The 12,891-nt window shown below is 52.0% G+C and overlaps 2 protein-coding genes across 3 annotated transcripts in view; one reads left to right on the top strand and one right to left on the bottom strand.

Moving 5' to 3' along the window:
* The window catches only part of MED20 (mediator complex subunit 20), a 27,200-nt gene extending 20,022 nt beyond the window's left edge, over window positions 1-7,178 (bottom strand). Inside the window, exons 1-2 of one of the 2 annotated variants that reach the window (XM_069946006.1) lie at window positions 6,772-7,178; window positions 3,905-4,059 (exon numbers count right to left, since the gene is read on the bottom strand). In XM_069946006.1, coding sequence (XP_069802107.1) covers window positions 3,905-4,059; window positions 6,772-6,785 — 169 coding nt within the window. In that variant the 5' untranslated portion in view covers window positions 6,786-7,178. Of the gene's footprint in view, window positions 1-3,904; window positions 4,060-5,431; window positions 5,566-6,771 lie in introns of those variants that run through there. The other variant, XM_069946005.1, reaches the window with a different exon arrangement.
* BYSL (bystin like) overlaps window positions 6,845-12,891 on the top strand; it is an 18,407-nt gene continuing 12,360 nt past the window's right edge. The window contains exon 1 of the mRNA XM_069946004.1: window positions 6,845-7,244. Within this exon, the coding sequence (XP_069802105.1) occupies window positions 6,986-7,244 (259 nt within the window). The 5' untranslated portion in view covers window positions 6,845-6,985. The remainder of the gene's footprint in view (window positions 7,245-12,891) is intronic.

The following is a 12,891-nucleotide window of genomic DNA, read 5'->3' as shown; positions in this document are numbered from 1 at the left end:
GACCCTGCAGGTATACAGGACACTACAGGTATACAGGACCCCAAAACTATACACTACAGGTGCACGGGACCTCCACCAACTATATACTACAGGTATACAGGACCCCAAAACTATACACTACAGGTATACAGGACCCCCCCAACTATACACTATAGGTATACAGCCCCCCCAACTATGCACTACAGATATGCGAGACCCCTAAAAACTATACATTGTGGGTATACAGAACCCCAACAACTATGCACTACAGCAGCGTTTCCCAACCGGGGTGCGGCGGCACACTGGGGCGCTGGGAGAACCCGCCAGGGGTGCCGCAGGATCCCGGTGGGAAATTTGCACTGTCTCTTTAAGCATCCCGAGAAGCTGCGGCCGCGCAGCTTCTCGGGATGCACGGATCACTTTCATGTTTCGCCCGCACTATGAGCGGGCGGAACATTAAAGTAAGCAGAATATAGGAGCAGGAAGTGTCAGCGTCCTGCTCCTGTATTCCCTCCCATAGGCTGCCGGCACTTCATGCCTCTCCGGCAGGCGTGATGATGTGACGTCATCACGCCTGCCGGAAGTCCCGTCCCCGCGGCTCGCAAGATGGAGCCCGAAGAGGATGAGAGCTTCTGTCTGCAGCCACACAGTGCGGATTAGGTGAGGAGGATATTTTTTTTTTTTTCAGGGGCAGAGCAGGGGGCATTATTAGTATATGGGGGCACCTCTAGGGGCATTATTAGCTCATGGGGGCACCTCTGGGGGCATTATTAGTATATGGAGGACACCCCTGGGGCATTATTAGTATATGGGGGCACCTCTGGGGGCATTATTAGTATATGGAGGCCACCACTGGGGCATTATTAGTATATGGGGGCACCTCTGGGGGCATTATTAGTTCATGGGGGCACCTCTGGGGGCATTATTAGTTCATGGGGGCACCTCTGAGGGCATTATTAGTTTATGGGGGCACCTCTGGCGGCATTATTAGTTCATAGGGGGCACCTCTGGGGGCATTATTAGTTCATGCGGGCACCTCTAAGGGCATTATTAGTTCATGGGGGCACCTCTGGGGGCATTATTAGTTCATGGGGGGCACCTCTGGGGGCATTATTAGTATATAGGGGTACCTCTGGGGGCATTATTAGTATATGGCGGCACCTCTGGGGGCATTATTAGTATATGGCGGCACCTCTGGGGGCATTATTAGTATATGGGGGCACCTCTGGGGGCATTATTAGTATATGGGGGCACCTCTGGGGGCATTATTAGTATATGGGGGCACCTCTGGGGGCATTATTAGTATATGGGGGCACCTCTGGGGGCATTATTAGTATATGGAGGCACCTCTGGGGGCATTATTAGTATATGGGGGCACCTCTGGGGGCATTATTAGTTCATGGGGGCACCTCTGGGGGCATTATTAGTTCATGGGGGCACCTCTGGGGTCATTATTAGTTCATGGGGGCACCTCTGGGGGCATTATTAGTATATGGAGGCCACCCCTGGGGCATTATTAGTATATGGGGGCACCTCTGGGGGCATTATTAGTTCACAGGGGGCACCTCTGGGGGCATTATTAGTTCATGGGGGCATTATTAGTTCATGGGGGCACCTCTGGGGGCATTATTAGTTCATGGGGGCACCTCTGGGGGCATTATTAGTTCATCACAGCAGGGGATCCTACATACAGGGGGCATCCCACATTCCTACTCGCTTTACTGAACATAACACCAAACAGCGCAGTTACTTTGGGAGCCGACAGGAGGGAGAAAGGAAAGGAAGTTGCTAGAAATGTGCGGAGCCTAAATTGTTTGTCTTGCAGGTTCTGAAGAGATGAAAAGTAGCTGGAAGAAATCATCATGGCGGATGGAGAGGAAAACGGAAAGTGACTCCTCAGATCAAAGAAGACGTCACCTGTGAGTCACTGTATGACGGTTTTCTTATTTTGTGGAACATTATTTAGTAGGGGTGCCCCAAGGAAAAAATTTTTTCCGATTTTATGTTACATTATATATTTAAAAAAATCTATTAAAAGTGATCAAAACGTCCGATCTTCACAAATATGGTATTAATAAAAACTAGAGATCGTGGCGGAAAAAATGACACCCCATACAGCCCCGTAGGTGAAAAAATAAAACCGTTATAAGTGTCACAATAGGCCCATTTTATTAATATTTAATTGACAAAAAAAAGGATTTCATAAAAAAAAATACATACATAACATTAGAGAATCTGTGTAACCTGCATATGGTTGTGTTTGGGCTGACCTATAGAATAATTGTATCATGTCGCTGTTACCATATAGTGCATTACGTAGACACAGGAACCCCCCAAACGTTACCATATTGCATTCTTTTTTACGATTTCACCTATTTATATCTTCATAAATAATATATTTGGAATTCCATCATACATGTTATGGTAAAATGAATGACGCCATTACAAAGTACAACTATTCCTGTAACAAACAAGCACTTACATGGCTTGTAGATAGAAAACTGAGAGTGCTAGAGCTCTTAGAAGGGGAGGAGGGGAAAACGAAAGCGCAAAGATCAAAATTTGCGCGGTCCACTGGGTCATTTTGGGCCTGGTCCTCAAAAGGGTTAAAGCGTAACTATCATATTTTTTTTTTATTGCAGAAATCAGTAGTATAAGCGATTTTAAGAAACTCTGTAATAGGTTTTATCAGCCAAAAAAGCCTCTTTCTGTACTCAAGAAGCAATCTCCCAGCCTCCCCCCCTGACTTCTTATCTGTGCATTATCAGGCAAACACGTCTTCATTACAGAGAAGCCAGTGAAGACGGGCTCTGCTCTCTCCATTCTATCCTTATGGAGGGGGGAGGGGCCGAGGGAGATGAGGGAGCAGGAAGAGGTGACATGAAGGTCAGCTGTTTGTAGACTGTCTGGGCACCTAAACCGCAGGATTCTGGGGTCAGAAAGGTCAGTGCTTATCTATGAACTTACTGAGAGAAGATTGCAGGGTGTTGTGCTGTGCAGGACTGCTCCGTGCTCACTCACTCCTAACAGCCCCTCCCCTCTCCATAGCCACATAATGGACACAGAAATCCTGCTTCTTCTGCAGTGAGGGGGGGGGCTGGGAGATTGCTTTTTCAGTACAGAAGGAAACTCTTTTGGTTTATAAAACCTATTACAAAGTTTCTTAAAATCGCTTGTTCTGTTGATATTTAATGTTTTCCAAAAAATGACCCTGAAATGACAGTTACGCTTTAAACTGCTTGAATGGACCATTGTTACTATTTACTTACGTACTTTACATAAGATATATTATGATAATATTTTTATAGCACAGTATCTCTCAGGAAACCTCTTCTCCATCATTTAAGCACACACTGTAGCGCTTTAAGTGTATACACATATTTTTGGCTAAGATTATATATAATCAATCGTATCCTTGGGGGTACTCGGCTGGAGCTTCTTGTCGCAAGGGGGTACTTGGCTTGAAAAGGTTGAGAAACACTGATGTACAGCATATGCATAGTACCCACCTCTGGGACTCACATATATCTCTAGAAACACCCCCACCACCACAAACACCTTCCTCCGACCTGGTAAACATGTGGTAGGAAGAAACCACTAAGAAATGAAATTCTGCATTGTACCACAGTGATCTACACTGTGTCTATAACTCCCCCGTCTCTGTTTGGTCCCCACCAGAACATGATGGTGAGTGGCAGCCTCTCTAGACTGGACAGGGATTGGGGGCTCCAGTTTTGCACATAGCTCTATACCCCAGAGATGAACAGGGGTTGGGGGCTCCAGTTGTGGACATAGCTCCATACCCCAGAGATGGACAGGGGTTGGGGGCTCCAGTTCTGCACATAGCTCCCTACCCCAGAGATGTTCCTATGTTACAGAGCTGCTAAATGACAGATAGGTCTGTATAATGGGAGGTTCCCAGTACCTGTTGTTCCCACGTTGGTCCCAGCAGTGTGGTAGGTCTCACAGTCCACATAGAACGTCCCTTGTTTCTCCGCCCCCAGCTGCTCCAGCTTGCGAGTCAGGATTTCAACCGTTTGCTGTACACTTTTCCCTTCTGCTAAAGGAACCTGTGTGACACTGAACAAAGGACAGTCAGTGTTATCATGTGCACCTGGGACCAAAAACAAGGTACAACTTCAAATACAAGAGCTTTTTCTGAGCACACATAATTTTTTTTCCAAAATGCATGTGTCCCTGCAAGAAATATGTAATTCCTTTAAATCCTTAAATCGTTACAAAACATTTACAGTAGTTTTCACCATGTCATCATTTACTGATAGCAATGGAGCTCACTGCTAAGACCTGCCGGGATCCTGAGACGCAGGAAGATACTGATGGCAATGGAACTCATTGCTGAGACCTGCTGGGATCCTGAGACGCAGGAAGTTACTGATAGCAACAGAGCTCACTGCTGAGACCTGCCAGGATCCTAAGACGCAGGAAGTTACTGATAGCAGCGGAGCTCACTGCTGAGACCTGCCGGGATCCTAAGAGGCAGGAAGTTACTGATAGCAGCGGAGCTCAATGCTGAGACCTGCCGAGATCCTGAGATGCAGGAAGTTACTGATAGCAACGGCGCTCACTGCTGAGATCCTGAGATGCAGGAAGTTACTGATAGCAACAGGGCTCACTGCTGAGACCCTGAGACGCAGGAAGTTACTCATAGCAGTGGAGCTCACTGCTGAGACTTGCCGGGATCCTGAGACGCAGGAAGTTACTGATAGCAACGGGGCTCACTGCTGAGACCTGCCGGGATACTGAGACGAAGGAAGTTACTGATAGCAATGGGGCTCACTGCTGAGACCTGCTTGGATCCTGAGACGCAGGAAGTTACTCATAGCAGCGGAGCTCACTGCTGAGACCTGCTGGGATCCTGAGATGCAGGAAGTAACTCATAGCAGCGGAGCTCACTGCTGAGACCTGCTGGGATCCTGGGACATAGGAAGTTACTGATATCAAAGGAGCTCACTGCTGAGACCTGCTGGGATCCTGAGACGCAGGAAATTACTGATAGCAGCTGAGCTCACTGTTGAGACCTGCCAGGATCCTAAGACGCAGGAAGTTACTGATGGCAACAGAGCTCACTGCTGATACCTGATGGGATCCTGAGACGCAGAAAGTTACTGATAGCAAAAGGGCTCACTGCTGAGATCCTAGGACGCAGGAAGTTACTGATAGCAACGAGGCTCACTGCTGAGACCTGCTGGGATCCTGAGAAACAGCAAGGGGGAGGGCAAAGCAATGCTATCTGCTCTCCGATCGGAGAGTAGATATCCATCACTCCACAGACTAATAGATGAGAATGCCATCCAAGGAGAGAGGCACAGTACCACTCAATCCTTCTAGCTGTACCTCTAATTTTCCATTCTTCTATGTATATTATAAAATAATCCTGAGATCTTGCAGTTCTCATTCTCACAACTGGGGCCAAAACTAAGCTGACACTTACTGTTGTCTCTGTAGTGATAAGAGAAGGCTGCAGTAAAGTGATCTGTACAGCATTAGAGCATCATGTGACACTAGTAGATGGAGAAGACAATGACAGCTCCGTGTGGAAGGACCTCTTCAAAGGTCACAAATTTTGATCCGTCTGGGTCTAAGTGTTTAGATCTGTTCCAATCAGGAGACAGCATCTGTACTGTCCTCACCATGTACCATCCATCACACAGACATCTGCACTGTCCTCACCACGTACCATCACACAGACATCTGTACTGTCCTCACCATGTACCATCCATCACACAGACATCTGCACTGTCCTCACCATGTACCATCCATCACACAGACATCTGCACTGTCCTCACCATGTACCATCACACAGACATCTGTACTGTCCTCACCATGTACCATCACACAGACATCTGTACTGTCCTCACCATGTACCATCACACAGACATCTGCACTGTCCTCACCATGTACCATCACACAGACATCTGTACTGTCCTCACCATGTACCATCACACAGACATCTGCACTGTCCTCACCATGTACCATCCATCACACAGACATCTGCACTGTCCTCACCATGTACCATCACACAGACATCTGTACTGTCCTCACCATGTACCATCACACAGACATCTGTACTGTCCTCACCATGTACCATCACACAGACATCTGTACTGTCCTCACCATGTACCATCACACAGACATCTGCCCTGTCCTCACCATGTACCATCACACAGACATCTGCACTGTCCTCACCATGTACCATCACACAGACATCTGCACTGTCCTCACCATGTACCATCACACAGACATCTGTACTGTCCTCACCATGTACCATCACACAGACATCTGTACTGTCCTCACCATGTACCATCCATCACACAGACATCTGTACTGTCCTCACCATGTACCATCACACAGACATCTGTACTGTCCTCACCATGTACCATCACACAGACATCTGCACTGTCCTCACCATGTACCATCACACAGACATCTGTACTGTCCTCACCATGTACCATCACACAGACATCTGTACTGTCCTCACCATGTACCATCACACAGACATCTGTACTGTCCTCACCATGTACCATCACACAGACATCTGTACTGTCCTCACCATGTACCATCACACAGACATCTGTACTGTCCTCACCATGTACCATCCATCACAGACATCTGTACTGTCCTCACCATGTACCACCAACACACAGACATCTGTACTGTCCTCACCATGTACCATCACACAGACATCTGCACTGTCCTCACCATGTACCATCACACATACATCTGCACTGTCCTCACCATGTACCATCACACAGACATCTGCACTGTCCTCACCATGTAACCCCCATGTTGTTCTCGGGCCGGCGCTCGGAGATGACGTCAGCTGTCACGTGGCGCACATTCACAAGTCGGACGCCATTTTGGCTACAACAAAATGGTTGTGACAGTATGGGGAGGGTACTATGACACGGAAGGATTATGGGTATTTGTGCTGTGAGGCTTTGACAAGGCGCATGCGCTGTAGCTGCTGTGCCACACGTGTGTGAAAATGCCGAAACAGCGGAGCTCCCGCGGCTCGGCCTCCCGGCATGTGGCGCTGGCGGAGCAGATTCTGCAGGATGGGGCAGTTAGGCCGACCGTGCGGGGGAAGCGGCGGGGACAAGGGCCCGAGGAGGCGGAGGAGGACCGCTACGTGGACGAGAAGTTGTCGCGGAGGATCCTAGAGCAGGCCCGGATCCAGCAGGAAGAGCTGGAGACTGAGCACGGGGCCGGCAGCCTGGTCCCCAAGCAGAAGACCACCGTGCTGGGTGAGTGCCTGCAGGGGGCGCTCTGCAAGCGGGGAAGGAGCCCCGGAGTGTGTCCTGTATGTAGCGGAGGGGGGGAGGGCTGTATGTTCTGTATGTAGCGGGGGAGGAGGGGCTGTATGTTCTGTATGTAGGAGGGGAGGAGGAGGGGCTCTATGTTCTGTATGTAGCGGGGGAGAAGGAGGGGCTCTATGTTCTGTATGTAGCGGGGGAGAAGGAGGGGCTCTATGTTCTGTATGTAGCGGGGGAGAAGGAGGGGCTCTATGTTCTGTATGTAGCGGGGGAGAAGGAGGGGCTCTATGTTCTGTATGTAGGAGCGGGGGAGGAGGGGCTCTATGTTCTGTATGTAGGAGGGGAGGAGGAGGGGCTCTATGTTCTGTATGTAGGAGGGGAGGAGGAGGGGCTCTATGTTCTGTATGTAGGAGGGGAGGAGGAGGGGCTCTATGTTCTGTATGTAGGAGGGGAGGAGGAGGGGCTCTATGTTCTGTATGTAGGAGGGGAGGAGGAGGGGCTCTATGTTCTGTATGTAGGAGGGGAGGAGGAGGGGCTCTATGTTCTGTATGTAGGAGGGGAGGAGGAGGGGCTCTATGTTCTGTATGTAGGAGGGGAGGAGGAGGGGCTCTATGTTCTGTATGTAGGAGGGGAGGAGGAGGGGCTCTATGTTCTGTATGTAGGAGGGGAGGAGGAGGGGCTCTATGTTCTGTATGTAGCGGGGGAGGAGGGGCTCTATGTTCTGTATGTAGCGGGGAGGGGGCGCTCTGCAAGCGGGGAAGGAGCCCCGGAGTGTGTCCTGTATGTAGCGGAGGGGGGGAGGGCTGTATGTTCTGTATGTAGCGGGGGAGGAGGGGCTGTATGTTCTGTATGTAGGAGGGGAGGAGGAGGGGCTCTATGTTCTGTATGTAGCGGGGGAGAAGGAGGGGCTCTATGTTCTGTATGTAGCGGGGGAGAAGGAGGGGCTCTATGTTCTGTATGTAGGAGGGGAGGAGGAGGGGCTCTATGTTCTGTATGTAGGAGGGGAGGAGGAGGGGCTCTATGTTCTGTATGTAGGAGGGGAGGAGGAGGGGCTCTATGTTCTGTATGTAGGAGGGGAGGAGGAGGGGCTCTATGTTCTGTATGTAGGAGGGGAGGAGGAGGGGCTCTATGTTCTGTATGTAGGAGGGGAGGAGGAGGGGCTCTATGTTCTGTATGTAGGAGGGGAGGAGGAGGGGCTCTATGTTCTGTATGTAGGAGGGGAGGAGGAGGGGCTCTATGTTCTGTATGTAGGAGGGGAGGAGGAGGGGCTCTATGTTCTGTATGTAGTGGGGGAGGAGGGGCTCTATGTTCTGTATGTAGCGGGGAGGGGGCGCTCTGCAAGCGGGGAAGGAGCCCCGGAGTGTGTCCTGTATGTAGCGGAGGGGGGGAGGGCTGTATGTTCTGTATGTAGCGGGGGAGGAGGGGCTGTATGTTCTGTATGTAGGAGGGGAGGAGGAGGGGCTCTATGTTCTGTATGTAGCGGGGGAGAAGGAGGGGCTCTATGTTCTGTATGTAGCGGGGGAGAAGGAGGGGCTCTATGTTCTGTATGTAGGAGGGGAGGAGGAGGGGCTCTATGTTCTGTATGTAGGAGGGGAGGAGGAGGGGCTCTATGTTCTGTATGTAGGAGGGGAGGAGGAGGGGCTCTATGTTCTGTATGTAGGAGGGGAGGAGGAGGGGCTCTATGTTCTGTATGTAGGAGGGGAGGAGGAGGGGCTCTATGTTCTGTATGTAGGAGGGGAGGAGGAGGGGCTCTATGTTCTGTATGTAGTGGGGGAGGAGGGGCTCTATGTTCTGTATGTAGCGGGGAGGGGGCTGTATGTTCTGTATGTAGCGGGGGGGGGCTGTATGTTCTGTATGTAGGAGGGGAGGGGCTGTATGTTCTGTATGTAGCGGGGGAGGAGGGAGGGCTCTATGTTCTGTATGTAGGAGGGGAGGAGGAGGGGCTGTATGTTCTGTATGTAGGAGGGGAGGAGGAGGGGCTCTATGTTCTGTATGTAGCGGGGGAGAAGGAGGGGCTCTATGTTCTGTATGTAGCGGGGGAGGAGGGGCTCTATGTTCTGTATGTAGGAGGGGAGGAGGAGGGGCTCTATGTTCTGTATGTAGGAGGGGAGGAGGAGGGGCTCTATGTTCTGTATGTAGGAGGGGAGGAGGAGGGGCTCTATGTTCTGTATGTAGGAGGGGAGGAGGAGGGGCTCTATGTTCTGTATGTAGCGGGGAGGGGGCTCTATGTTCTGTATGTAGCGGGGAGGGGGCTGTATGTTCTGTATGTAGCGGGGAGGGGGCTGTATGTTCTGTATGTAGGAGGGGGGGGGCTGTATGTTCTGTATGTAGGAGGGGAGGGGCTGTATGTTCTGTATGTAGCGGGGGAGGAGGGAGGGCTCTATGTTCTGTATGTAGGAGGGGAGGAGGAGGGGCTGTATGTTCTGTATGTAGGAGGGGAGGAGGAGGGGCTCTATGTTCTGTATGTAGCGGGGGAGAAGGAGGGGCTCTATGTTCTGTATGTAGCGGGGGAGGAGGGGCTCTATGTTCTGTATGTAGGAGGGGAGGAGGAGGGGCTCTATGTTCTGTATGTAGGAGGGGAGGAGGAGGGGCTCTATGTTCTGTATGTAGGAGGGGAGGAGGAGGGGCTCTATGTTCTGTATGTAGGAGGGGAGGAGGAGGGGCTCTATGTTCTGTATGTAGTGGGGGAGGAGGGGCTCTATGTTCTGTATGTAGCGGGGAGGGGGCTGTATGTTCTGTATGTAGCGGGGGGGGGGGGCTGTATGTTCTGTATGTAGGAGGGGAGGGGCTGTATGTTCTGTATGTAGCGGGGGAGGAGGGAGGGCTCTATGTTCTGTATGTAGGAGGGGAGGAGGAGGGGCTGTATGTTCTGTATGTAGGAGGGGAGGAGGAGGGGCTCTATGTTCTGTATGTAGGAGGGGAGAAGGAGGGGCTCTATGTTCTGTATGTAGCGGGGGAGGAGGGGCTCTATGTTCTGTATGTAGGAGGGGAGGAGGAGGGGCTCTATGTTCTGTATGTAGCGGGGGAGGAGGGGCTCTATGTTCTGTATGTAGGAGGGGAGGAGGGGGGGCTCTATGTTCTGTATGTAGCGGGGGAGGAGGGGCTCTATGTTCTGTATGTAGGAGGGGAGGAGGAGGGGCTCTATGTTCTGTATGTAGGAGGGGAGGAGGAGTGGCTCTATGTTCTGTATGTAGCGGGGGAGGAGGGGCTGTATGTTCTGTATGTAGCGGGGGAGGAGGGGCTCTATGTTCTGTATGTAGGAGGGGAGGAGGAGGGGCTCTATGTTCTGTATGTAGGAGGGGAGGGGGCGCTCTGCAAGCGGGGAAGGAGCCCCGGAGTGTGTCCTGTATGTAGCGGAGGGGGGGAGGGCTGTATGTTCTGTATGTAGCGGGGGAGGAGGGGCTGTATGTTCTGTATGTAGGAGGGGAGGAGGAGGGGCTCTATGTTCTGTATGTAGCGGGGGAGAAGGAGGGGCTCTATGTTCTGTATGTAGCGGGGGAGAAGGAGGGGCTCTATGTTCTGTATGTAGCGGGGGAGGAGGGGCTCTATGTTCTGTATGTAGGAGGGGAGGAGGAGGGGCTCTATGTTCTGTATGTAGGAGGGGAGGAGGAGGGGCTCTATGTTCTGTATGTAGGAGGGGAGGAGGAGGGGCTCTATGTTCTGTATGTAGGAGGGGAGGAGGAGGGGCTCTATGTTCTGTATGTAGTGGGGGAGGAGGGGCTCTATGTTCTGTATGTAGCGGGGAGGGGGCTGTATGTTCTGTATGTAGCGGGGGGGGGGCTGTATGTTCTGTATGTAGGAGGGGAGGGGCTGTATGTTCTGTATGTAGCGGGGGAGGAGGGAGGGCTCTATGTTCTGTATGTAGGAGGGGAGGAGGAGGGGCTGTATGTTCTGTATGTAGGAGGGGAGGAGGAGGGGCTCTATGTTCTGTATGTAGCGGGGGAGAAGGAGGGGCTCTATGTTCTGTATGTAGCGGGGGAGGAGGGGCTCTATGTTCTGTATGTAGGAGGGGAGGAGGAGGGGCTCTATGTTCTGTATGTAGGAGGGGAGGAGGAGGGGCTCTATGTTCTGTATGTAGGAGGGGAGGAGGAGGGGCTCTATGTTCTGTATGTAGGAGGGGAGGAGGAGGGGCTCTATGTTCTGTATGTAGTGGGGGAGGAGGGGCTCTATGTTCTGTATGTAGCGGGCAGGGGGCTGTATGTTCTGTATGTAGCGGGGGGGGGGCTGTATGTTCTGTATGTAGGAGGGGAGGGGCTGTATGTTCTGTATGTAGCGGGGGAGGAGGGAGGGCTCTATGTTCTGTATGTAGGAGGGGAGGAGGAGGGGCTGTATGTTCTGTATGTAGGAGGGGAGGAGGAGGGGCTCTATGTTCTGTATGTAGGAGGGGAGAAGGAGGGGCTCTATGTTCTGTATGTAGCGGGGGAGGAGGGGCTCTATGTTCTGTATGTAGGAGGGGAGGAGGAGGGGCTCTATGTTCTGTATGTAGCGGGGGAGGAGGGGCTCTATGTTCTGTATGTAGGAGGGGAGGAGGGGGGGCTCTATGTTCTGTATGTAGCGGGGGAGGAGGGGCTCTATGTTCTGTATGTAGGAGGGGAGGAGGAGGGGCTCTATGTTCTGTATGTAGGAGGGGAGGAGGAGTGGCTCTATGTTCTGTATGTAGCGGGGGAGGAGGGGCTGTATGTTCTGTATGTAGCGGGGGAGGAGGGGCTCTATGTTCCGAATGTAGGAGGGGAGAAGGAGGGGCTCTATGTTCTGTATGTAGGAGGGGAAGAGGAGGGGCTCTATGTTCTGTATGTAGGAGGGGAGGAGGGGCTCTATGTTCTGTATGTAGCGGGGGAGGAGGGGCTCTATGTTCTGTATGTAGCGGGGGAGGAGGGGCTCTATGTTCTGTATGTAGCGGGGGAGGAGGGGCTCTATGTTCTGTATGTAGCGGGGGAGGAGGGGCTCTATGTTCTGTATGTAGCGGGGGAGGAGGGGCTCTATGTTCTGTATGTAGGAGGGGAGGAGGAGGGGCTCTATGTTCTGTATGTAGGAGGGGAGGAGGAGGGGCTCTATGTTCTGTATGTAGCGGGGGAGGAGGGGCTCTATGTTCTGTATGTAGCGGGGAGGGGGCTGTATGTTCTGTATGTAGCGGGGGGGGGGCTGTATGTTCTGTATGTAGGAGGGGAGGGGCTGTATGTTCTGTATGTAGCGGGGGAGGAGGGAGGGCTGTATGTTCTGTATGTAGGAGGGGAGGAGGAGGGGCTGTATGTTCTGTATGTAGGAGGGGAGGAGGAGGGGCTCTATGTTCTGTATGTAGGAGGGGAGGAGGAGGGGCTCTATGTTCTGTATGTAGGAGGGGAGAAGGAGGGGCTCTATGTTCTGTATGTAGCGGGGGAGGAGGGGCTCTATGTTCTGTATGTAGGAGGGGAGGAGGAGGGGCTCTATGTTCTGTATGTAGCGGGGGAGGAGGGGCTCTATGTTCTGTATGTAGGAGGGGAGGAGGGGGGGCTCTATGTTCTGTATGTAGCGGGGGAGGAGGGGCTCTATGTTCCGTATGTAGGAGGGGAGAAGGAGGGGCTCTATGTTCCGTATGTAGGAGGGGAGAAGGAGGGGCTCTATGTTCTGTCTGTAGCGAGGGGAGGAGGAGGGGCTCTAT

This window comes from Dendropsophus ebraccatus, chromosome 11, assembly GCF_027789765.1.
Source record: "Dendropsophus ebraccatus isolate aDenEbr1 chromosome 11, aDenEbr1.pat, whole genome shotgun sequence".
NCBI classification, from domain to species: Eukaryota; Metazoa; Chordata; class Amphibia; order Anura; family Hylidae; genus Dendropsophus; species Dendropsophus ebraccatus.
This window is presented reverse-complemented; position numbering and strand designations above follow the sequence as displayed.